The 24,208-nt window shown below is 36.6% G+C and overlaps 1 protein-coding gene across 8 annotated transcripts in view; it reads left to right on the top strand.

Moving 5' to 3' along the window:
* Window positions 1–24,208, top strand: part of COBLL1 (cordon-bleu WH2 repeat protein like 1) — a 171,702-nt gene that overhangs the window by 20,330 nt on the left and 127,164 nt on the right. Inside the window, exon 1 of one of the 8 annotated variants that reach the window (XM_032355781.1) lies at window positions 3,123–3,745. The exons of the other annotated variants lie outside the window; for them this stretch is intronic. Within the exon in view, the coding sequence (XP_032211672.1) occupies window positions 3,732–3,745 (14 nt within the window). The 5' untranslated portion in view covers window positions 3,123–3,731. Of the gene's footprint in view, window positions 1–3,122; window positions 3,746–24,208 lie in introns of those variants that run through there. 8 annotated transcript variants of the gene reach the window in all.

The raw sequence follows: 24,208 nt of genomic DNA, 5'->3' as shown, positions 1-24,208 counted from the left end.
CATCTTTGAACAACTTCCAAGGCAGTGTAAACAATACTCTCTCTGTTTTAAAATAAGGAAAGTCCAAATCTCTGAAATGCCAATTACTATGCAGTGTTGAGGTTTTTTTTTTTTTTTTTCCTTTTTCTTCCCCCCTTGGTTAACATCATGTTTGGTTTTTCAAATGCCTAATGAACCTTTTCAGAATCTTTATGCAAATATAGAAGTTGTAAATATGATTGCGCCCTTTCTCCACCCCCTCAACACTTTCCCCTAAGATTAATTCTTCTCATTGGACTTTGGGAAGTTGTTAGCACTGACTTTACTTAGCCAGAACCAAGTGTCAAAACTGTCTTTCTCAGCCTGGGATGATTATTGTGAGACTGAAGAATGCTGCCCTCACTAGGGCAGTGGATTGCAAGGTCCAGTGAGATGCCAAAAGGAAAATTCCTAAAGGGAGTATCCAACAACCCAGGAGGCCTGAAGATCATTGCTATGGCAGCGAGAGGTGGTTCTGGCCTATTCCTTTCGTGGCTGGGGCTCCCAGGCCCCTGGCTCAGCAGGCATGGGACAGAGCTGCCAGTTTGATGTCAGGGGACCATGGAGCTTGTTCTTGGTTTGACCAGACTCCGGCAGTCACCTTTGTTGCCTTAAGTAGTAAGTTGTCTGTGTGAAGTAACAAATCAGAGGCATTCCGAGAGTGTCTTGGGGTTATAAGCTTGGCATTTCAGGGAGACCTGGTGTTCAATCCTGGCTCACCCACTGAATAGTTAGGAAAATTTGGACAAACTAACTTCTGTATATCTGCTTGTTTGCCCATCCATCCATCCATCCATTCATTCATTCATCTGAAAATGAGTATACCTATCATAGACTCGTGCCTGGGATTAATTGGATGTATTTATATGTAAAACCATGAAATACTGACTAATACAACTCCTTACCTATGATATTAATTTCACAATTAAATGTCTATAGCTCAATTATTAACATTTTTGAACATCAGCATATGAAAGTTTATAAGTTTGGTTTAAGCTGCCCACTCTCAGTTTTTATTCAGTAAAGTAGTGGTTAATATTTGATTACGGATCATTGCTTCCCAAATATAAATAATGCTGTTTTGTAACTCATCAGTTCTTAGAATGTGATTCTTTCTAAGCAGACTTTCTGGCCCTTTACAGTCACTAGAAAAGGCTCTACCTGGTAGATGTGGAGATAATGAGCACACAATGTATTTATTGTAAACCTTCATCCCTTTCTCCTCCAGGAAAAAAAAAAAAGAAAAAAGAACCAACTAAGTCTATCATGGGCAGTGGTTCCTAATGAAAAGACTTTATCTTTGAGCCTACAAGACAGTCCCCTCATGTATAAGAAGACAAGGTTTTTATTTTGTAGCTTCCCTATCCGCAGGTCAGACTCCATTCCTTTTTCAGGAAACTGAAGCAGCAGAGTACAGGCCTAGAACCTCCCACTGTTGGTCACATACTTCCCAGATCTGTAAACCATAATCAGCCCCTTTATATTAAAAATGGTATCTAAGATGAGACCGGCTTATGCCTTGTTTGTTGATTTTACATGTCTTAAAACAAAGTGAGTCCGTTTGAATACGTTAGCATTTCCTGTCTAAATTCTTGATGAGGTTAGTTCTTTTGACCGCACACATTCTCTTGGTTGTGGAGTGTGAAGCGACATCAGCATGAAGGTGTTCTTTCTCAGGGAGCTTGTTGGTGCCATATTCTTGTCATGCCGGATTCATTTCCACATGGATACGCATTCAATTAAAAATTGTTAATGCCATTTCCAAAGAAACACAGATTATTACTTTGGTCATAAAGAAGTAAAGAGCTGCATTTTTCCTATTTAAGGTATTCTAATCAGGTTATCACTGGTCATAAACTATTGAAAATTGGTGAGAACTGTCAAGGTCATAGAGAAGGAATCTGTGATCAAAGAAGAGGGTAGCCCACTATAATCACATTTTGAACTGGTGTGCATTTTCCAATAAATACAAGCATTCTTACTGAGACTGGCTGCTATTTGAACAGTATGAAGACTTGTCACACATTACCATTTTGTGATTTCAGAGATGCAGACAATTTTAAAGATTTGTCAAGCATCATTGAGTTCCCAGACATTACTTGTATATTTAATGAAAATAACAGTATCTTGTTCTTTGCACTAGATTGTTCCAAATAGGGAGAGAGTTCATAGTTAAAAGAAAAAAAAAAAAAATCTAAGGGCAAAACTAGCAGTTCCTACCCACCCCCACCCCTCCATACCTACCTATCTCTGAAATAACTAAACAAAAACCTTTCTAAATCTTCCATTTTTGAAAGTGAAGGACACACTTTAAATGAGAGTCAATGAAAACCTGTCCTCAGGATTATACACAATAGAAATATATCAAGTGTCTGAACAATTTGTTTCCTTCTCTACTTAAAATGCACTTTGTGTTTGACATTTTGGCACATTTCCTGACACTGCTGAGCATTCATTGCATTTTTCCAGTTTTTCCAGTTTGATTAAAAAGAATTTCTATGTTGTCAACCTTGATGGTTTCCAGTCTGATATAGGAAAATGATTAGGATTATTTTAAATTTTTATTTTTCTAGATCATTACTGAGTTTGAGAAACTTTTCAAATGTTTACTTTTCATTTGCTTTTCTTTTAAAAATTCACTTCATGCTTTTGTGTTTCTATTTTCCTCTTACTTATTTTGTAGAAGCTCTTAATATGTATTTTACACTAAGTATGTAAAATCTTTTGTGTCTTGCATTCTAAATATTCCCCAGTTTTATCATTTGTCATGCAGCTTTGTTTATGGAAGCATTTTTAGCGTTCTAGTTTTATATTAGAGACAATTCTATGTGTTTTCCTTTGCTTTGTTTAGAAATGCATGTATGTTAAGTCTTTAAAATATTCTCTTACCTTAGGGGTGCCTGGGTGACTCAGTCGGTTAAGCATCTGCCTTCAGCTTAGGTCATGATCCCAGGGTTCTGGGATCAAGTCCCTCATTGGGTTTCCTGCTCAGCAAGAAGCCTGCTTCTCCCTCTCCTACTTCCCTGCTTTCGTGCTCTCTCTCTGTCAAATAAATAAATAAAATCTTAAAAAAAAGTCTCATCTTAAATTTATGATAGATTAAATATTTGACAGAAACAAACTGAAGTTTATTCTTTTGTGATAAGAGGTAGAGTCTAAATTAAAAAAAAAAAATTTCCTCAACATAATCTATTGAACAGTTTGTCTTTTTCCCCACTGATTTGAGATGGCATCCTTATGTATTAAACCTATTTTTATTCATGTGCTAGTGAGCATTGCATTCCATTCCATTGATTAGTCTGCTTTTCTATCAAAATGTTTTGCTTGTGGTGTTTCTATAATATGTTTTAATGATCTGGTAGAGTAAGTCATAATGGCCAATGTTCTTTTTAGAAATTCTCCTGGCTGCTGTCTGACATTTGTTTCTTCACATTGAAGTTAGAATTGGAAATGAGAATTGACTACTTGCATTCAGCTTCCACATAAATTTCTAGGGAATTGCTATTGTAACTACCCTTTTTTGAATCTTCTCATTCAAGAACATGTCCCCAGTACTAATTTCTTCCCTTTCTGTCTCACCTCTCTCACAGAACACGAGATTTTACTGTTAGGAAGACATCTACTATTAGGAAGGAGGATTTTTCTATTTGAAGCTTATGAAGGCATATCCTATGTCAAGAGCAAATCATCTTGAGGGCTACTGAATTATCCAGATGTCTTCAATAAAGTGATTTACATTGTTATGGTAATATAGTCAGTGGGTCCCTGATCAATATCAATTGGGAACGTGTTAGAAATGCAGATTTTCAGCCCCCCCCCCCCCACCTGCTTAATGGGAAAGTGGGAGGATGGAGCCCAGCAATCTGTTTTAATATGCCCTCTAAGTAATTCTGATGCATGGGAAAGATTGAGGACCACTGGAGTAGTCACAGAGAACAGCTTTGTAGTCGCATAGTCTGCAATCTCACTTTAGGTCTTTATGCAGGTGTAGTGTTTTTTTGTTTTTGAAGATTTTATTTATTTATTTGTCAGAGACAGAGGGAGAGCGAGCGAGCGAGCACAGGCAGACAGACAGGCAGAGGCAGAGGAAGAAGCAGGCTCCCTGCCCAGCAAGGAGCCTGATGTGGGACTCGATCCCAGGACCCTGGGATCATGACCTGAGCCGAAGGCAGCCGCTTAACCAACTGAGCCACCCAGGCATCCCAATTCAGGTATAGTTTTGAGTAAGTGACTTGTATATTTAAGTCTGGATATCCTCAGCTGTAATATGGGCTATTGTGAGAATTATCTGTATCATAAACAGAAGGTATAGACCATGAGTAGCTATTGTTATCAGATTGCTTTCTATTGAGGGCTGCAGTAGTGTACAACATGAGTTTTAGGTAATAGGGCTAGTATGTAGGGGAAGAAGGGAAAGCCTGGAAAATAAGGGGTATTGCTGGTTTTGCCGGGTTCTAGATAATGGGTGGATGCCCAGGAGGGCATAAAAATGCCTGCTCTGGGGTGATGAGGATAAACACTCTGTCTTGTTCAAGACTGGCACTTTCTAAGTGGGCAGACACAGTAGGCCACTGTTACTGAAATCCCTGAATTTCATTTTAGCGATATGTGTGGGATTAAATTATTATAGTCCTGCAGTTACATTGAATAAAATAAAATTCTGACCTATTTCTCTAGTTTTAAAATCTCTGTCATAGCAAGTTTCTAAGAAATTGGAGGAGGGATAACTAGAATACACAAGTGAAATAAGAATAAATATTTTCATTCAAATGGTAACGATTAATACACAAAAGTAAATACATAGACCCTTATCAGTCACTGGGAAATTGGAAGAATGTTAATTTACTCAACATCAGTAAATTACTTTATTCCTGAGCGTGGGCTAAGTAGAGGCCGTAAAATGCTGAATATAAGTTTTAGCTATGGCTCTTGAGCTGTATAAACCATTGGGTGGTAGAAATAGCCAAGTGATGTGATAGAGTTTATGGCAAGGCTAGGAATAAAGGCAGACATGGATATCTGCAAGAGCCCCAGAGTTTCTTGGAAGAGGGAACTCTTGAGCTGATTTTGAAGATCTACCACAGAAGAGGTATGTAGAAAATGCTGTAAGAACTTACTCGGTGATGAGTTCTGCTTAAAGGCACTAAGGGTTCTTACGGTATAGGTGACTTGAAAGATGAATGGACATTACCAAGCCAGAAAAGGAAGATGGATATTGTATAGGAAGACATAAACAGACCAGAGTACCCTGAGTGTTAGAGAATGTGGAATAGTCCCGTGTAAGTACAGCATAAGGCTGAGCAGAGATGGGTGAGGCTACAGGTGAAACTGGGCCTGATTGTTCAAGTTCTCCTAAGATTATGGTGGACTGAAAGACTTTTTGTTTAATATTTTGTCTTGTTTTTGGATAAGGTAAAAGTATTATATCTTAGTTGGTGCTAGGTCTTTTTTTTTAAAATAATGTTTGCTGTTACACTTACATTAGATAAGGGATTTAGATGAGTTTAGAAAACATTGTGATACAAATTCATGCTCATATAACACAATTTTACTTATTTATTTTAAAGTTTTATTTATTTGTCAGAGAGAGAGAGCTCACAAGCAGGGGGAGTGGCAGGCAGAGGGAGAGGGAGAAGCAGGCTCCCCACTGAGTGAGCAACCTGATATGGGACTCCATCCCAGGACCCTGGCATCATGACCTGAGCTGAAGGCTGATGCTTAACTCATTGAGCCATCCAGGCACCCCTATAACACAATTTTAGTTTAGGTCTTATTCAGCCTTTTCTCAGTATTGAAGACTTTCAAGCTATGGTTTCAAAAATTGGTTGAATTAAACAAAGCCTCTTCTACCGGTGTCAGGGCCTGGAGTTATTCTTGTTACCTGAATCTCCACCGTTAAGTGTACTTTCAGTGTCCAGAGACCAGGTCTTCCTCACGGAGCACATAGAGGTTTTGGGTCACTGGAGCCCTGCCCTGAACTTGAGGCAATTTGGCTGGGTCCTGACTCCCTGGCGAGCTCATTTTTTCCTTATGGAGCCTGGATTTCTGTGGCCTCCGTAACCAGCTGTGAGCCTGCTATGAATTAGACCAGTGTTCCCCCTGCCCTGCCCCCCAAACATTGACCGCATCCCCAGCCTAACTTCTACACATAGCACAAGTGCCTCGAGACCTTGGCTCTTGTGTTTCATTTACCAGGTGGTATCCCTTTATTATAATACAGATGCTCAAACCTGTATTTAGCAGATCTGGGGGAGTTATCTTGACTTCAGGCCGCACATCCTAGTCAGCCCTTTTTATCCCTAAATCCCAACTCTGCATATTATTCACTTTTACCCTGAGTAGAAGAAACGTATTTGTATATTATAAGGATTATAAATTGCTTAATCCTGTGTGCTCTTACAATCTAGTGTTCTTTTTAATTTCCATTTCTTGATGTTCTAGTTTCGTCTTGGGCTATTTTGATAGTTCCTTCTTGCTCCTAATTTTTATTTTCTTAAGATTTAATATGCTACAGTATTTTCAAACCATGAGCCAGTTCCTATCAGCGCCCCTCGTTTCTCCATAAAGTTCTTTTTGCCTGTGTAGTAAAGGCCAGACTCTGGAGTAGGCGTTGGGAAGGCGTGGTTGCCTCATTCTAACTTTCCTTTCTGGCCTCATCTCCCACTGTCTCTCTCCACCTAATTCTTTTCAGACTTGGGAGGTGGACTGTGACTCTTCTGCATACTGGAGCGTTTCAGCCTCCTTGTTTCTGGTTAGAGTTTCTTCAGTGTGGAATTCTACTGGCCCAACTCACTGCCCAAAGGAATCCCCACATTTTTCAAGGCCCAATTCCAAATTCCACCTTTTCCTTGAAGCTTTTACAGATCCTCAAGCCAGATTTATTTCCTCTTCCCTTTTGCTTTCATAGTACTTTACCTCTAAGTCTGTCAGAGCAAGTAGTACCTTTCTGTCTTCTATTTGTGTTTTGTTTATAAGCTTGTTTTCCTCACTAAGTTGTAAGATTCTTTTTTCTTTTTTTAAAGATTTTATTTATTTATTTGACAGAAAGAGAGAGAGATCACAAGTAGGCAGAGAGGCAGGCAGAGAGAGGGGGAAGCAGACTCCCCGCTGAGCAGAGAGCCCAATGTGGGGCTTCATTCCAGGACCCTGAGATCATGACCTGAGCCAAAGGCAGAGGCTTAAGCCACTGAGCCACCCAGGCACCCCTAAGTTGTAAGATTCTTAGAGCAAGATACATTCATCTTTTTGTCCATGGTAGCATTTGCTACTTTATTGAGTTCTTTTATCATTTGTTCATGTTATTTTGTCCTGTGTAATGGGTTTTTCGTAGTTGTTTTGTCCATATTAGGATTTTGGTGGTCTAAGAAACCTAGTTTAGGCATAGAGGGATTGCAGTGGGGAAAACCACCGTTTCTTTTTCCTCCTCTCCCTCAGGTATATATGTCAGATAGACGAATCTGGAAGAATGCTAGGGGCTGTGTGAAGAGGTATGATTTGGGAAAGAATACTCCCCATGGACATTTAACTAGGGTAATTGTAATGCTTTGTTTCAAAATTGTTTGAAAATCATAATCCTTATCACTAACTCAGCCTCTCTAACACCACCATGGGGTTCATGTTTTATCTCTTTATATAGGAGGAAACTCTGAGGCTCAGGCAGTTTTCTTAACTGAGATTAATCAGGGAATAGAGGTTTTCCTGGGAGGTCTGCCTGATTCCAAAGCCAACATTCTTCATCACTGTATTCTCCTGCTTTACAGGAGCATGGGAAAGTATGCATTTCTGACCCCACCTTCCTGTACAGAGGTCAAATCAAGGTTAGCTTCAAGATCAGCTCATAGTAGAAAAAGTGGTTTCAATGTGTACCTTTCTTCAAATTATCAGCCTGTAGATGCTTAAGATGTCAACAAAGTATATTAACTTATCAAGTTGAACTATAAATAAGAGAAGTTAAAAATGTAAATATTGACTCCAAAATATTTATATAATATATAGTCAGCAATGGACAAACACAAAGAATTAATTCATTTAGGTATTTCTTTCTTCACTGTATGACTGAACTGGTAATTAAGAGGCCTATTGAAGAGTGGTGGATTTCCGAGAACAGTGAGAATTTATCCGTTTTTCTAGAGTTGGGAGTGGATTTACTTTCAATTGGAGAAGTTGAGGTATATGAATTGAGGTATATTTTGTACGCAAGTCTGCCTAGTTTTCCTTTCTGTGATACGTGTAAGTTCTGGATTCCACTGCGTTTATTTCTTTCTGTTTAACCACGTAGGCCTTCCTGTGAAGGATCTTTTGTCTTCTGAAAACTTTTGATTCAAGGCATTGTTGTGGGAAAAAGAAAGATCAGCAAAAGGGATACTGTGTATCATTACTTAGACATTGAGATAAAAATGAATGGAAAATTGTTAGACGATTTATTTCAGTAATTTTTGAGCACTTACTATATTTCAGAGTCTCTTTTAGGACAGGGGATAAGACAGACCCAATAACTTCTTCAGAGAATGCTCAGTTGATGACCCAGCAGGCGCTAAAGACTCTTTTTAATTTTACATATGATAGCGAGAGTAATAATATAAAATTTGACCAATATTTATTAAATTCTTATTTAGATGCTGGGTTTTATGTTAAGTATGTTAGAGCATTTTGTCTTTATAAGAGCTCTGTGTAAGAAATAGTACTTTCTTTGTCCTTATCAGATATAAAAAACAAAAACCGAGAGAATGAGAGATGAAACAACTTCTCCAAGATTATTCTTGGTATCTTGCTACTGTAATTCATCCATTCAAATACATATGATTTTAGCATGTTCCATGTGGAAGACTTTCTTTAGAGATTAGTTTTCCAGAAAATTTTAAAATATAACATTCTGCCTGTACTGACTTTGTCATATAGACTCGGGTCTGTATCAAAGATGTGCCATTTTCTTATTGAGTAACCTTTGGCAAGCTAGTTAACCTCTCAGAGCCTCGGTTCCTTTGCCAATAAAATGGGGATTAAAATACATTTTGGATGTGTTGAAAGACACATGGTACTAGGGCTCTAAAATTTTAGTTTGCATTCATTTTCCTCCTTTTTCATAAAATCACTCAAAACAATCATGTGATCCTATAAAAAGTTTAGTGAGTTTGTTAGCTTGACCACAACAGTTTTCTTGTAAACAGCTTGAGGAGTTCCAGCAGACCAATAACGTCAGTTTTAATGTTGGAGAGTACACACTGGACTCGAAGCTGTGTTTAGTTTGCTACTTTATTGTCCATTTCTTATTTTAAGAGGGAGGGAAATGCTTTCATTCAATGAAAGCTCATGACTTGTTATTACTTGTTGGTGCTTGAAAAGACTACCAATCCTGTAGACAGAGAAATAATCAGTACCTTTCATGTGCTATTTGGGAGATGGAAGTCTGTTACAGAATGGGAATAATGCTGTTTCCATTTCTTTAGCTGAACTAGACAACTGTGATTCTAGATAAAAATATTTCCTCACTGATAAGCTTCTTTTTTTTTTTTTTTTGAAGATTTTATTTATTTATTTGAGAGAGAGAGAGAGAGAGAGAGAGAGAGAATGAGAGGAGAGGTCAGAGGGAGAAGCAGACTTCCTATTGAGCTGGGAGTCCGGTGTGGGACTTGATCCCAGGACTCTGGGATCATGACCTGAGCTGACCGCAGAGACTTAACCAACTGAGCCACCCAGGGGCCCTCTCACTGATAAGCTTCTTGAATGCCTAATTTGACTTTATAATTTTGTAACGTTTGGTTACCCCGGTGAGGTCTTTTGAAGGTACATGGTTGTTTATCCAGTGGTTGAAGTAAATGAATTACTATGAAATCTTTGTTGTTGATTAAACAAAGATATCATAGAACAGTGTGGGTTTTCATTAGGGTATTGTTCTGTTTAGCTGTGCAGATAAACTATATTTAAAGTAGCAATTGACAACAGTGAAGATGTGTAATACTGTATTTAACATCTCCATGTACATCAATCCATTTGCTGATATACCTGTATAAATCATAATTAGAAGTAAAAGTCACTTTCTAAAATATAATTCTGGAAAAGTCATTTAAAAATCAGGGTTTTAAAAAAAATTTTTTTTTTAAGATTTTATTTTTAAGTAATCTCTATATCCAACATAGGGCTTGAACTTAGAACCCTAAGATCAAGAGTCATATATTTTACAGACTGAGCCATCCAGGTGCCCCTAAACATAAATTTTTTAAAAATTTGGAAATCTGATGTTTGGTCTTATGTACTGAAAGATATTATTTAAAGGAACCAATTTTGAAATTGTTGAGGTGAATAGCCAAGCTCAAATTTACACAAATGATATAAAAATTTGCATTGAAAATACTTTCTATCTCAGGATACAATGGATTGTAACCACATAATAAACAGTAATTTTTTAAAAATATTATATTTATTTGTCAGAGAAATAGAGAGAGTACAAGCAGGGGGAATGGCAGGCAGAGGGAGAAGCAGGCTCCCCACTGAGCAGGGAGCCCAGTGTGGGACTTGATCCCAGGATCCTGGGATCCTGACCTGAGCTGAAGGCAGATGCTTAACTGACTGAGCCGCCCGGGCATCCTAGTAATTTTCTTTTTGTAAGATACAGTCTGTGTTAAAGTAAATCTTGGCCCTACTTATTTTTTTTTTTAATTTTTTATTTATTTTTATTTTTTATAAACATATAATGTATTTTTATCCCCAGGGGTACAGGTTGTGAATAGCCAGGTTTACACACTTCACAGTACTCACCACAGCACACACACTCCCCAATGTCCATAACTCCAACCCCTCTCCCACAACCCTCCCCCCAGCAACCCTCAGTTTGTTTTGTGAGATTAAGAGTCTTTTATGGTTTGTCTCCCTCCCAATCCCATCTTGTTTCATTCATTTTTCTCCTACCCCCTTGTTGCATCTCTACTTCCTCATATCAGGGAGATCATATGATAGTTGTCTTTCTCCGATTGACTTATTTCGCTAAGCATCCATGTCGTCATTGGCCTCTACTTTTTAACCCTCTAGTTCCATCCACGTCGTCATTGGCCCTACTTTTTAACATGAAAATCAGCTAACAATGATCAAGTGTTTATTATAAGCCAGGCATTGTACCAAGAACTTAATATAAATTTTATTTTTGTGGCAATTTCGAGATGGGTGCTGAGGTGCTTCTTTTTACAACTCGAGAAATTCAGGTAAAGAAAGGTGAGCTCTTTCCAAAGTTAGAGATTTGGAAGGTGGTGGGAATAGCAGTGTGGACCCTTTCACATTCATTAACCACTAATCTCTTCTCTAGAACTACAAAAATGTTCACCTTTTTATGAAGTTTTTTTCCTGTGTAAATAAAATTTATCTTTATTGTAGAATATAAATAACAGATGTGAACTAAGTTGATTATAAAACTGGAGGAAGACCAGGACAATGTATACCTTACAAATCCCTGTATAAATGCCTAGCACACAGTAGGCTAGTTGATTCATTTATAAAAAAATGAATCAATTAAATATTTTTGTAGAATAGTGATATGAAAAAAATCCTATATATAAAATTTAGAGTTTGTCTTTTGGTCACAGTTGAAAGGCTTTCAAGTGTTCTTTTAAAAAAAGATTTTATTTATTTGAGAGTGAGAGTAAGAGAGCATGAGAGATGGGAGAAGGTCAGAGGGAGAAGCAGACTCCCCATGGAGTTGGGAGCCCAATGCAGGACTTGATACCAGAACTTCAGGATCATGACCTGAACCGAAGGCAGTTGCCTAACCAACTGAGCCACCCAGGTGCTGCATTCAAGTATTCTTGACTGATGATCTAGTTATATGAGTATCAGAAATTAAGACGGCTTTGTCCTCTCTGGTACTGAGTATTGGTAAAAGGAAGTCTCAAAATATTTCCAGGTAATTGCGATGTCTTGTAAAAATGCTACCAGAGAGAATTATGCATTTAGATTATTAGTTGTGAGTAGAGTAATTTAGAATTTGACATGGAGAATATAAATGAAACATTTTTTTCCCCCTTGAACTTTTGTGGAACATTGGCCAGGTTCTTGATTTATTTATTGTTAACTTGGTGACAGAAACCTGGATGTACTTTTTGGGTGTGCCATTTTCTAAACTTCTCTTATTAATTCCATCTTTTAGATAGGGTTTTTCTTTTTTCTTTTTTTAAATGTAACTTAATTTTTTTTTTTTTTCTGGAATTCAGAATACCTTTTAAAAATCAGTTGTGGGGGCTCCTGGGTGGCTCAGTTGGTTAAGTGTCGGACTCTTGGTTTTGGCTCAGGTCATGATCTCAGGGTCATGAGATCGAGTTCTGTGTCAGACTCCGTGCTCAGTGTGGAGCTGGCTTGTTCCTCTCCTCCCTCTCTGTTCCTCCTCTCACCAAAAATGAATCAGTAAATCTTTAAAAAAATAATACAAATAAAGATCAGTTGTGTTAGAGCCAAGAAAATTGAGAAACTGGTGCGCATATTTGCATTTGAGTATGGAAGGTCTCACTCACTATAGAACACTGGTCATACGTGGATTTAACCCTCTACCAGAATCAATGTTTAGACATCTTGTATTTCTCTGAATCTAAGATGCCAACAAATTTTCGACTTACCATTATTTTATATATTGCTAAAAGAAGAAAACTGCCAATTAAATTTGTATGGTATTCTTAACAGTTTTTATTAAGTGATAATTTATGGTAATATTTACCTAGTTTCATGTGTAGTTCTGCAAGTTTTGACAAAGCTCTGTAGGTTGTGACATGTAGCCATAACACTCCCTCACAACCGCCAGCAAAATTGAGATATAGAACAATTCTATTATCACTTAGTTTTTAAATTACATTTAATGAAATTGAAAAGGATTTTAAAGTAATTTGACACATTTTTATTGTATCATTCTTGCATAGTCATAAATAGGAACATATAAACAAAAGATTTTTTTTGTAAACTTCTTATTCAGCATCTGATTCTTCTTTTTAACTCAAGGTTGTCAGTGATTGACTTCATTCAGTCTTGTCCTCTGCAGTCAAAAGCATGGAAGGTGATATAGCACTTCTAGGAATATGTTCTATTGTTGCTTCTGGGATTTTCTTTCAAGTTGTTTATGTCCATTACACAAGTTTGGACTACCATTTTATTTGACTAAGTCTAGTTTTAAAAAAAAATTTTAAGATATTATTTATTTATTTGACAGACAGAGATCACAGGCAGGCAGAGAGGCAGGCAGAGAGAGAGGAAGGGAAGCAGGCTCCCTGCTGAGCAGAGAGCCCGACACGGGGCTCGATTCCCAGGACCCTAAGACCATGACCCGAGCCGAAGGCAGAGACTTAACCCACTGAGCCACCCAGGCGCCCCTAAAAAAAATTTTTTTTTAAGATTTTATTTATTAGAGAGAGCATGCATAAGCAGGGGGAGCAGCAGGCAGAGGGAGAAGCAGCTCCCTGCTGAGCAAGGAACTCCATGTGAGACTCAATCCCAGGAACCTCTATCAGGCATGAGCTGAAGGCAGTTGCTTAACTGACTGAGCCAGCCAGACATCCCTTTAGTTTTTCCTCAGTGGAGTAACGTGCCACTGGAAGTTAAGCAGCTTCTATTTAAAGTCAGTAGAAACTTTCCAACCAATTCACACTTGAGGGCTTAATGTTAGTCTTGCTGTAGGTAGTGTGGATTAGAATTGATAAAATAGGGTATTAGGTCCACCACTGCACCTATCTATGTGTAAGGAGATTGGGGGTATCATTAGGGTCATAGAACTCTTTGGGAGCAAAGCTGGGGCTAGACACTGGCTTTGTCTGCTAGCTTTTTAAAAAAAGATTTTAAAATTCATTTATTTGACAGAGACACAGTGACAGAGGGAACATGAGAAGGGGAGTAGGAGAAGGAGAAGCAGGCTTCCCGCTGAGCAGGGAGCCTGATGTGGGGCTTGATCCCAGGAGCCTGGGATTATGACCTGGGCCAAAGGCAGACACCCAACTGACTGAGCACCCAGGCACCCATCTGTCTGCTAGCTTTAAGTTGTTTTCATAATACTCGTGGGAGAGATGTTCTGATCTCACAGGAGGCTGGTGTGGTAGCAAAACTATTGGCTTGGTGGTCAGACAGACTAGTTGATTGCATTCTGGTTTTTGCTTACAAACTTGTGGCTCTGGGAGTTATTTATGTTCTCTTATCTCATCTTGACTTTAGGGTGTTTCCTTTAACTTTCTAAATATTTTTTTATTCATTTGTTAGGGGTGAAGGGAGGGCATAAGTAGGGGCAGCAGCGGAGTCCGAGGGAGAAGCAGGCTTCCGATAGAGCAGGAAGTCCGATGTAAGACTTGATCCCAGCACCCTGGGATCCTGACCTGACCCAGAGGTAAATGCTTAACCAGTGGAGCCACCCAGGTGTGCCTCCTTGAACTACTTAAAAATTTTAACCCCTGAATTTTTATTTTAGTAGACAATTGTAAATATTTTTGTATTGCTGCAATCTTCATTAAATTTTTAATATCGATATTGTATTCAATTGGATTGATGTGTCATTTATTTAATAATTATGGTACATACTTCATTATATAATTACTTTTATATAGTAACTTTATTATATAGTTACATTTTATAGTAAACTTCATTACTTCATTATATAGTTACATTTTATAATAACTTGGATTTTCATTTATTTACGTTTTCTAATAACTTGGAATTTTATAAATGAAGCTTTTAAAAACCAGTTTCCCGATAAATATTTATTCTGAAAATATGGTATGTCAGGCATATTTTTTTTAAAGACATAATACCCCACCCCAAATCCATTTTTCAGATCTCTCAAGAAAAAAATTTTTGAATCTGTAAGATATAGCTCAAATACCAGAGAAAGAAACTATTCCATAGGCAAGCAGCCAAAGATAGGTTTATTTTCATTAGAAAATGTTAGGATTTTAGATGATATAGATTCAGGCTAAGATCTATAAAAGTAAATCATATTTTCTTATTTTATCCTTATATTTTCTTTCTTTGAAAATATATCTAATGATATGAATTTGATAGTCTACTTTTTTCTGAGATGAATACAATTTTCTGAACATTTGGCATTTATTTTAGAGACTCGACTTTTTGTTAAAATTGTTTACTGGAAAATATCAGTGAATATTAATTACTAGAATTCTGTGACTTTAAATACAAAAATTCCAGTTATACGATGTAAATGTCATGTAAATGTATTTATGACCCCAAATTTTGAGCTGGAGTATGTAAAGTTACTTATGTTTGAAAGATTATATGCCATGCTTGGAATAACCCAGTACTAGAAGATGGTGACTCTGAGCATTTCAAAAGTAATAAATTTGTAACCTATTTAATGAAAATAACTGAGGATGATAGTGTGTAAATGGATAATTTGTTTAGATATTTACAACATGGTATTTGTTTATAACATTGAAGTTCAATTAAAAAACAGTTCAAGAGTATGCTGTATCCTGTTATCAGTACATTTTAGTCTAGAATTGATAGGTGACCAATCTCTGAACATAAGAGTTACAGGTTTGTGTTGTCACCATTTATGTTCTTTAGAGAAAAAAAAAATTTACTGTGATAAAGTCAGTTACTTAGAGGATAAATTTTTGTATTCTCATTGTCGTCTGTGGATATCTTACTATTCAGACTTGTTAATCAGTTTTTGAAAGACCAATTCTGTAATTTTGATCTATTTTATATTTACCTTATGCAACTAATCCTGTAGAATTTAAGACCATGAAATGATGTTTTTATTAATCTTCTAATCTTGTAGATGAAAAATTGAGACCCCCAGCATGACTTCTTTAAAAACAAGGATTTTACCTGCCTCCTTAGCGCAGTAGGCAGCGCGTCAGTCTCATAAAAACAAGGATTTTGCTGTCTAGGGAAATATTATTATATAATGTAGAAGTAAATCCTCAGATTTGTTATCTAATAATGAATATTTAATTCCTTATAGTCAGTCATTTTACCAAAATGATTTCTATGAATGTTGTTCAACATACTGACCAGAATACTAAAATGTATAATAGCATATATCTTTCAGCATCATGGTTTCTACAGAAATGTGGCAATAGATTCTTGCTGAAGGCTAATTCTTTTCTTAAAATTCATCGAGTGTAGATTTTATTTATATCCAATTGAAATGGTATTATTTATCCTTTAAGTCAACAAAATACTGTTTTAGATTAGCCTGAACATATTCAAACTACTTAATGTATTGGTATTTTCTGTGTATAACATAGTCTGATGATTAAAGAATTACAAGTGTGGGGGTGGCTGGTTGGCTCAGTTGGTTAATCCTTTGCCTTTGGCTCAGGTCATGATTCCAGGGTTCTGGGATCGAGCCCACATTGGGTTCCCTGCCCTCTCCCTCTGCTTGTGCTCTCTCTCTGTCAAATAAATAAACAAAATCTTTAAAAAAAAATGACAAATATGGTCTAATGCTGTTGACTAAGTGCATTGAGTCTATTTAGGAAACGTTGTAGAAGGTACCACATTATTTAGCTATAAAAAGAAACATTGTTCTTACACTGTAACACAATGTGAGTAGAGCAACAAACTGGCTAAGTCTGGTTGAAACAATTTCATTTAGTCTCTTTCAAATGCAGTGATATAGAAAACACTATATTTTAAAATAGTGTGAACTTCTGTGCACTATACTTAAGACAACATTTTAAACTTAAAGAAATATGGTTTTATTTTTTCAAGTTACTAAAATACTTTACAAATCTTTTAAAATGGGGCTCCTGGGTGGCTCAGTCGATTAAGCATCTGCCTTTGGCTCAGGTCATGATCTCAGCATCCTGGGATCAAGCCCCATGTCATGTTCCTCACTCAGTGGGGAGCCTGCTTCTCCCTCTCTCTCCCCCTCCCCACCCCTACCCCCTCATGCGCTCTTCCTCTCAAATAAATAAAATTTAAAAAAAAATCTTTTAAAATACTTAAGTACTTAATTTTTTTAATATTAAATACGGAAGTTACACTCTACCTTGGAAAACTGAACTGAAAGCAAGGAAATAGATAAACTGGGTAAGAGTACTAAAGCAGATGTCATAAAATTCAGTCATTTTTCTCAAAGATCACTAACAGATTTCCTTACCCAAATCTTTTCAGAGTTTATTTAATGTTTAACCTGACAGATATGACTGATTTCAGAAAGCAACACTAATCTCTTGCAAATTTGATGAAAAAGAGAATGAAAATGTTATAATGGATTCCAAAAGTTTTTATAAGAATAATAATGATTTATGTTAATAGGTTAGAAATCCCATCCAGAAGGATCAACCATCTAGAAACTATATAAATTAAAATTTTGAGTCAAGTATTAGAGCTGTTTGATCAATAAATTGTAGAAAAAAAATGAAAAGTTATCAGAGGGCTATCTTCTGGAAGGTTCTGGGGTTAGTTATGGAGGCAAGATTATTTGATTTTCTAAGGGATAGATAATACATTCTTTATGGATTTGTAGAGCACAGGAAAATCTAGGAAGTTTATTTTATAAAATTAGCACACTGCTATTGCCATTTTATAAAGAAATTGCACAAAGTGAAAGAAGTTATCGTATGAGTATGGCTCTAAAACACAAAACTTAAAATGCAAAATAAAATTATGTTCATCAGTATATTACTCTGTCACTGAGTAGGATTACTGCAGGAATTTTTAAAAAATGGCTTAAGGGTAGGAAACTATTCGTATATCACCTTAATTAGTCAAAGGAAAAAAATCCTGCTCAAGGTTACAGAGTTTTTAACTGGCAGAACTATGTGTCAGACTGAGTGTTATATTATACAAGTTAGCCAGTCATTACCCAGTCCTAGGAAGTCATTCTTCTTTCTCTTTACAAATTAAAATACTTATCCTAGACTTCTCTGAGGTCACGGACCCTATCTCCCAGCTTTAGCAAATGACCATCTCACCCATGTTGAAATAACTCCCAAGGCTAGGGGCTAACAACCTTCTCAGTAAATCTAGGTCCCTGACTTCATGGCTGTCCATTCGTTCTGAGAGTGTTTACTGAGTGCCTGCTTGGAACCAGCCACTGCGTCAGAGCGTGGGGAGACAAATGTCTCAAATGTAAGAGGTGGTTCCACCCTGGAAAAACCCCTGGTCTACCAGTACTTCTCAACATTGTAAGAAACCATTTTTTTTTTAAAGATTTTATTTATTTATTTGTCAGAGAGAGAGGAGCGAGAGTGAGCACAAGCAGACAGAGTGGCAGGCAGAGGCAGAGGGAGAAGCAGGCTCCCGGCTGAGCAAGGAGCCCGATGCGGGACTCGATCCCAGGATGCTGGGATCATGACCTGAGCCGAAGGCAGCCGCTTAACCAGCTGAGCCACCCAGGCGTCCCTGTAAGAAACCATTTTTGAGAGGATATAATTTTTTGCTTTTAGTGATCATTTTTATTCTACCCCATCAGAAAACAATATAAATTCATGGACTTGATGTTACTGCTTAGAACAAAGGTTGATTAAAATGTATGTATAAAACATTAGTAATACCCTAATATGACAAGTTGGTGGGTGAGGGGAATATGAAATGACTCACTGGTCCAGAAAAGAAAATATTAGAACTTCTATTATATGTAATGTAAAAGAGGGAGAGGGAGAAGCAGACTCCCTGCTGAGTTGGGAGCCCATCTCAGGACTCAATACCATGACTCTGAGGTCAATGACCTGAGCCAAAGGCAGCCAACCACTCAACCACTCAACCGACTGAGCCACCCAGGCTTCATCAGTATTTAACACAGGGTGGGCACTGAGGACATCCCTTAAGTTGTGGGTCAAAGAGGCTACGTGTGATGTTGGAGAGACCTTGAGCATGCTGTGCTGGGCCACGTTGCTAGTTGCTGGTGGTGATTACCTTTTGGTATATTGCAGTTCACCCATGCCTGCCAAGTGTTCTACACCTCATATTATTTATAAAGTAATCTTCATGATGGTCAGGTATGCATGCCTGCTAAGAAATGACACAGTGTACTCTAAGGAAGTAGCAAACTTGACAGATAGGGTTTTAGTATAAGCTTTCTGTCAGACATATAAGAAACACCAAATCTGATAATAAGTGTAGCCCATCAGCTTTTTCCTTTCATTGATGTTGGAGATTGCTGGTCTGGATTTTCTCCCTGGTTTTGCAGCTTCTGGTCTAGCTTTCCTCTAGTCCATTCTCTGTTTCAGCCAGGCAATGCACCTACAATGCAACTCTGATGTAATGCTTTTGCTTAAAACACTTTTTTTTTTTTTTTAAATTGCTAAGGGCCAATTCCAGTTTTTGTTAGATACACTGGTAGGGGTCCTACCTTCTTCTCCAGCTTTACCTCCTCCTAACTCTGTTTCTAAAGGACTTTCTCTTACCTGTGCCTAAAGGACTTGCATCTTTCCCTTCACTGGGCTGTATCCTTCTCATCATTCGCATATGCTGAGCTATCATGTCTCCCGAAAGATCTTTTCTACCTCTAAGTCAGGTGAGGTGTGCCCTGATGCAGCCCATTGCCCAGTCAGCTTGGCGTAAGCTTGCTATATGGCTTATGTTCATTGTGACCAACTTTAGCAAATATCTCTAGGCCTTACCTCCACGATCACCCATATCATACATACCATACATACATACATACATACATACCAAATCATGCATGTTTATGATTAAATTGATTAAAACCATGTTTTGGAAGGAAAGTGAGATGGGAAAAGGAGCCTGTATAGTTTTACTTGATACAAGATATTATAAACTTTTTAATCCCAAAATATAATAGACGAAGGATTATAAACAATGGTAATTTTGTTTGGCAAGCTTTGTTTTTTAACTTTTCTGACTGTTTTATCACTTTTTAAGAACATCATCGCATATTGTTATTAATAATATGTTTATCGAAAGGCAAGGAAGTATGCAGCTACTTAATGTAAGATAGTTAAAATAGAAATTAATTTCTGACTTCCTTCAGAGGTTTTGTTTCTTTTTCTATGACCGGGCTTACGGTCTATGACAAGATCACTGTGGATTTAGATAAAGGGAATTTTTTTCTTATATTTAAAGAAATATTTATGTCATTTAAACTGAATTAAAATCCTGTACTGTAACCTCTAATCTTTTATTAAAGTGGCACTTCCTGTTCTTTAGAAAGAAGAGTACTTACCACTGCTCTGTTGCCTAATTATTGTTTGATTTTGGACACCTTCTAGTCATGTCTTCCCTTAATTATTTTCTCCTTTTGCCTCTCTCCTTCCCTCCTTTTCCTTCCTTCCTCCTTTTTTTGAGCTTGATTTTTAAGTGTTATTCCCAACTTCTTGGTAGAAAATGTAATTGGATGTTTCTCATATCACTGTTTAAAATTTAAAAAATTGTTATATGCCAGAATACTGGTATTTCAAAGAATAAAACCTCTTTGTATTAAAATAAACTATCTCAGAATTCTACTTTTTTGCAAAATTCCTTTAGTTTATGTCCCAGAACATAATTGTTTTGACGTCCTCACATCATCCAGCGGACCTTACTTGGAAAGTCAACACTGCCTGATGAATAGTGCAGTGGAGGTTGGGCACACAACCTTACTTTGACTTTGGTAACACCCAGCCCTTGCTTTTTCCTGCTGTACTAGGGCAAGTACGCCTTGTTTTTCACACTTAGGTCATTCCCTATTTATTATATCTATTAGGTCTATTAAATAGATCTAATTCCATAGAATTATCAGTAGATCTAATTATTATTATTAGATCTATTCCATATTTATTACTGGCAGGTGCACAAATGTTTGCATGTGTGAGTTGTTAAACCTTTGGTATAGAGGTGAATGTTTGATCTATAAGCCTTATGGTGGATATTCCTGTTTGATGCTATTAGATGATACCATGTGGAATTATGATGAGTTCCTCCTGTATGCCAAGAATTCTGCTGTGAGCTTTACAAAAATACAGATCTTTTACACACACACACACACACTATATGTATATGTAGATGTATATACATGTATATATATGTATTTCAGATTCTTTTCTTTTTGTTACTAGCATTCATTTGTGAATGTTAATCTGTTGTCTACATAATTGTGAGTTGACTGTAAATAACAAACATAAAAGATGTTAAATATTTTTTTTTCAAAGATTTTATTTATTTAACAGACAGAGATCACAGGTAGGCAGAGAGGCAGGCAGAGAGAGAGGAGGAAGCAGGCTCCCTGCGGAGCAGAGAGCCCGATGTGGGGCTTGATCCCAGGACCCTGGGATCACGACCTGAGCCGAAGGCAGAGGCTTTAACCCACTGAGCCACCCAGGCACCCCAAAAGATGTTAAATATTTTATGTCTTTTTTTGGCATAAGTTTTGATTTAGTTGCTAAATGGTATTTCTAGGTTCTAAGCTAAAATGAACTTCTGCATTTATGTCAAGTATAACTACAAAGAATCAGAAAGGAATTATGCTTATTTTTCCATTTGAATGCTCAAGAAATATGAGATTCAAATAACTAGCAGAGTTTGTAGGAATTTGCACTATTCTGTCTCCTTTCAGCCCATTATTCTGCTAGAAATATGCAGCATGTTCATAGATAATGGAAGTAAATATGTTATTTATTTGTGCAATTACTTTCTCCTGTCATAGATATTTTCACTTTAAAGTGAAGTGGTGGCTGAACAAAAAGAAAATTATGTGTCAAATCCCCCCCCCTGCCTTTTTTTTTTTTTTAAGTAGGCTCCATACCCAGGCGTGAAGCCCAATGCAGGACTTGAACTCATTACCCTGAGATCAAGACCTGAGCTGAGATCAAGAGTTTGCTGTTTTAACTGATTGAGCCACCCAGGAGCTCCTTAAACATTTTTGATCAACATAGGTAAAACTGACTTTTATTGGATGTACAGTTCTAGGAATTTAGACCCATTTAGAGTTTCATGAAAACTCCACCACAGTCAGGGGTTTTTTTGGCCATCTGTAAACCTTCTTTAGCCAACTAAGTCTTTTACTAATTTTAAATTGGACTGGTTGTTTTCTTTTTGAATATTTATTTATTTATTTATTTTGGATGTAAGTTCTTTGTCTAATGTGATTTGTAAATATTTCCTCCAGACTGTGACCTGTTGTTTCATTCTCTTGACAGCATATTTTATAGAGCAGAAGTTTTTAATTTTGATAAAGTCTAATTTATCAAATTTTCCTTTTATGAATTTGTGTGTCTTATCGAAGAATTTACTAGATAATACTAGATCATAAAATATTCTGATTTTTCTAGTTTATAGATTTTCATTTTTATATAGATCTGTTATTCATTTTGAGTTAAAAATTTTTAAGGTATAAAGTTTTGGACTAGGTTCCTAGTTTCCTTTTTTTGGTTAACATTCAGATGTCCAATTATTCCAAAATCATTTGTTGAAAAGACTCTCCTTTCTTTATTGAATTTGAACACCTTTGTCAAAAATAAGTTCTTCACATTTGCAAAGTTCTGTTTCTGGAATCTCTTGTGTTGCATTGATCAGTGTGTCGATATTATACTGTCTTGATTACTGTAGCTTAATAGTCTTGGAATCTAGTAGTGTGAGTTCTCCAGCTTGATCTTCTTTATCAAAATTGTTTTCTAATTCCTTTTCTTTACTGTATATTTTAGAATCAGCTTGTCTATATCTACAAAAGTCCTCCTAGGGTTTTGACTGGAATTGTGTTGAATGTATAGAACAATTTGGGAAGAATTGACCTCTTAATACTGTGTGGAGTCTTCTAATCTATGAACATTGTATGTCTCTCCATTCAGTCCTCTTTGATTTCTTTTATCAGTGTCATGTAGGTTTCAGAATACAGATCCTGTATTCATTTTTGATGGAGTTTCACTCAAGTTGTTCATTTTTGTGGTATTTTAAAATTGTTCATTGCTGTTATACAGAAATACTTTTGGTTTTTGCAAAAGGAAATAAAAAAGGCATTTTTCATCTTTCTGTGTATTGAAACCCCTTCGCTGCTCCTTGACTCTGAACCACAGGGCTTTTCCTTGACTCTGTCTTTGCATTCATTGTCTGCTTCTGAATTTGGGCTGCCTTGAGTCCTGGCTAGGGTATAGTGGAGGGAAAAAAAAATTGTTAACTCACTGCCAATTCAGTTGTACTTTTAATTCTGATCTTTTTTAATCCACCTATCCCAATTTAATTTCAGGGACCTCAAATCATTTCTTCATGAATTCCGAGTTTCATAGCTGTATTGTCTTGAAGAGTCAAGGTAGTGTGTGCTTATCTTTCTGAAACAAGAACCAAGACCATGCTCTCTTTTGCAGAGACTTAAATTAAGTCTTTATAATCACATCTCAAATTTTGTTTACTTGTAGCAGGCAATCCATTTATCTGTTGAGATCTGATAACATTTCTTTCTTGTCTACTCCCTGTTAGGAAATTTATAGTATAACTCTTTTCCCAGTTCTGAATACTCAGCTTTTATTTATAGTCTTAAAATATTAAGGAAAAATAGAAAGATTTTGGCTTGACTAAATTATAATTGAAGATGAAATGTCAGAGTAACATATTTGTGATGATTTTCCTTAAAGAGGAGAAGCCATGGTTATATCTGAGAAATTGTTTGAATTCAGACTGCTTCTGCTGGCAGCCTTGGCAAATTTTAAAAAGGATTGGAGGATTGATATTTTAAAAACAAATTTGTGTGTGTGAAACAAATTGTGTAAAATTTGATATTACACATTTTAAAAATTTTAAGTGATAAGGCATAGAGGCAGATATTTTAAAGAAGGTATAAATTCCCCAAATTTGCATGAGCCTCAGGTTTTATTTCTTTTTTATTCACTGCTTTTAAAAAATGCTGATTTATTTAGCCAGAAATTCTGCAGTGAAAGTATTGACAATTTCCATATTAAAATTATGACAAATACAATTTCTTTTCAATTTGTTGGCCACTTTAACCTTAAGATTTGTTTTAGGTATGCCAGGCACAAGTCAGTAAAACCATGCATTTCTGACCTCATCTTCAGGAATAACTGATGCTTTCAATGTAAATTGTAATAATTCTGTATTCCAGCATAATTTAGTGTTAGAATTGTATAGCTTCAGTTTCAATCTTCTTGTGCCTGAAACTAAACATATTTAGTAACATTAGTAGCTCTTATGGCATGTTCTTGCATGGGGGAAAAGGAAGCAATCTAAAGGTCAATTCTGTGGTAGAGGAAGAAAGAACTCACCTGCTTTTAGAAAGTGGGTTAAGAGTGCTCTATATTTCCTCTTGCTTTTCTTGGAA

This window comes from Mustela erminea, chromosome 8 (genome assembly GCF_009829155.1).
Source record: "Mustela erminea isolate mMusErm1 chromosome 8, mMusErm1.Pri, whole genome shotgun sequence".
Classification (NCBI taxonomy): Eukaryota; Metazoa; Chordata; class Mammalia; order Carnivora; family Mustelidae; genus Mustela; species Mustela erminea.
This window is presented reverse-complemented; position numbering and strand designations above follow the sequence as displayed.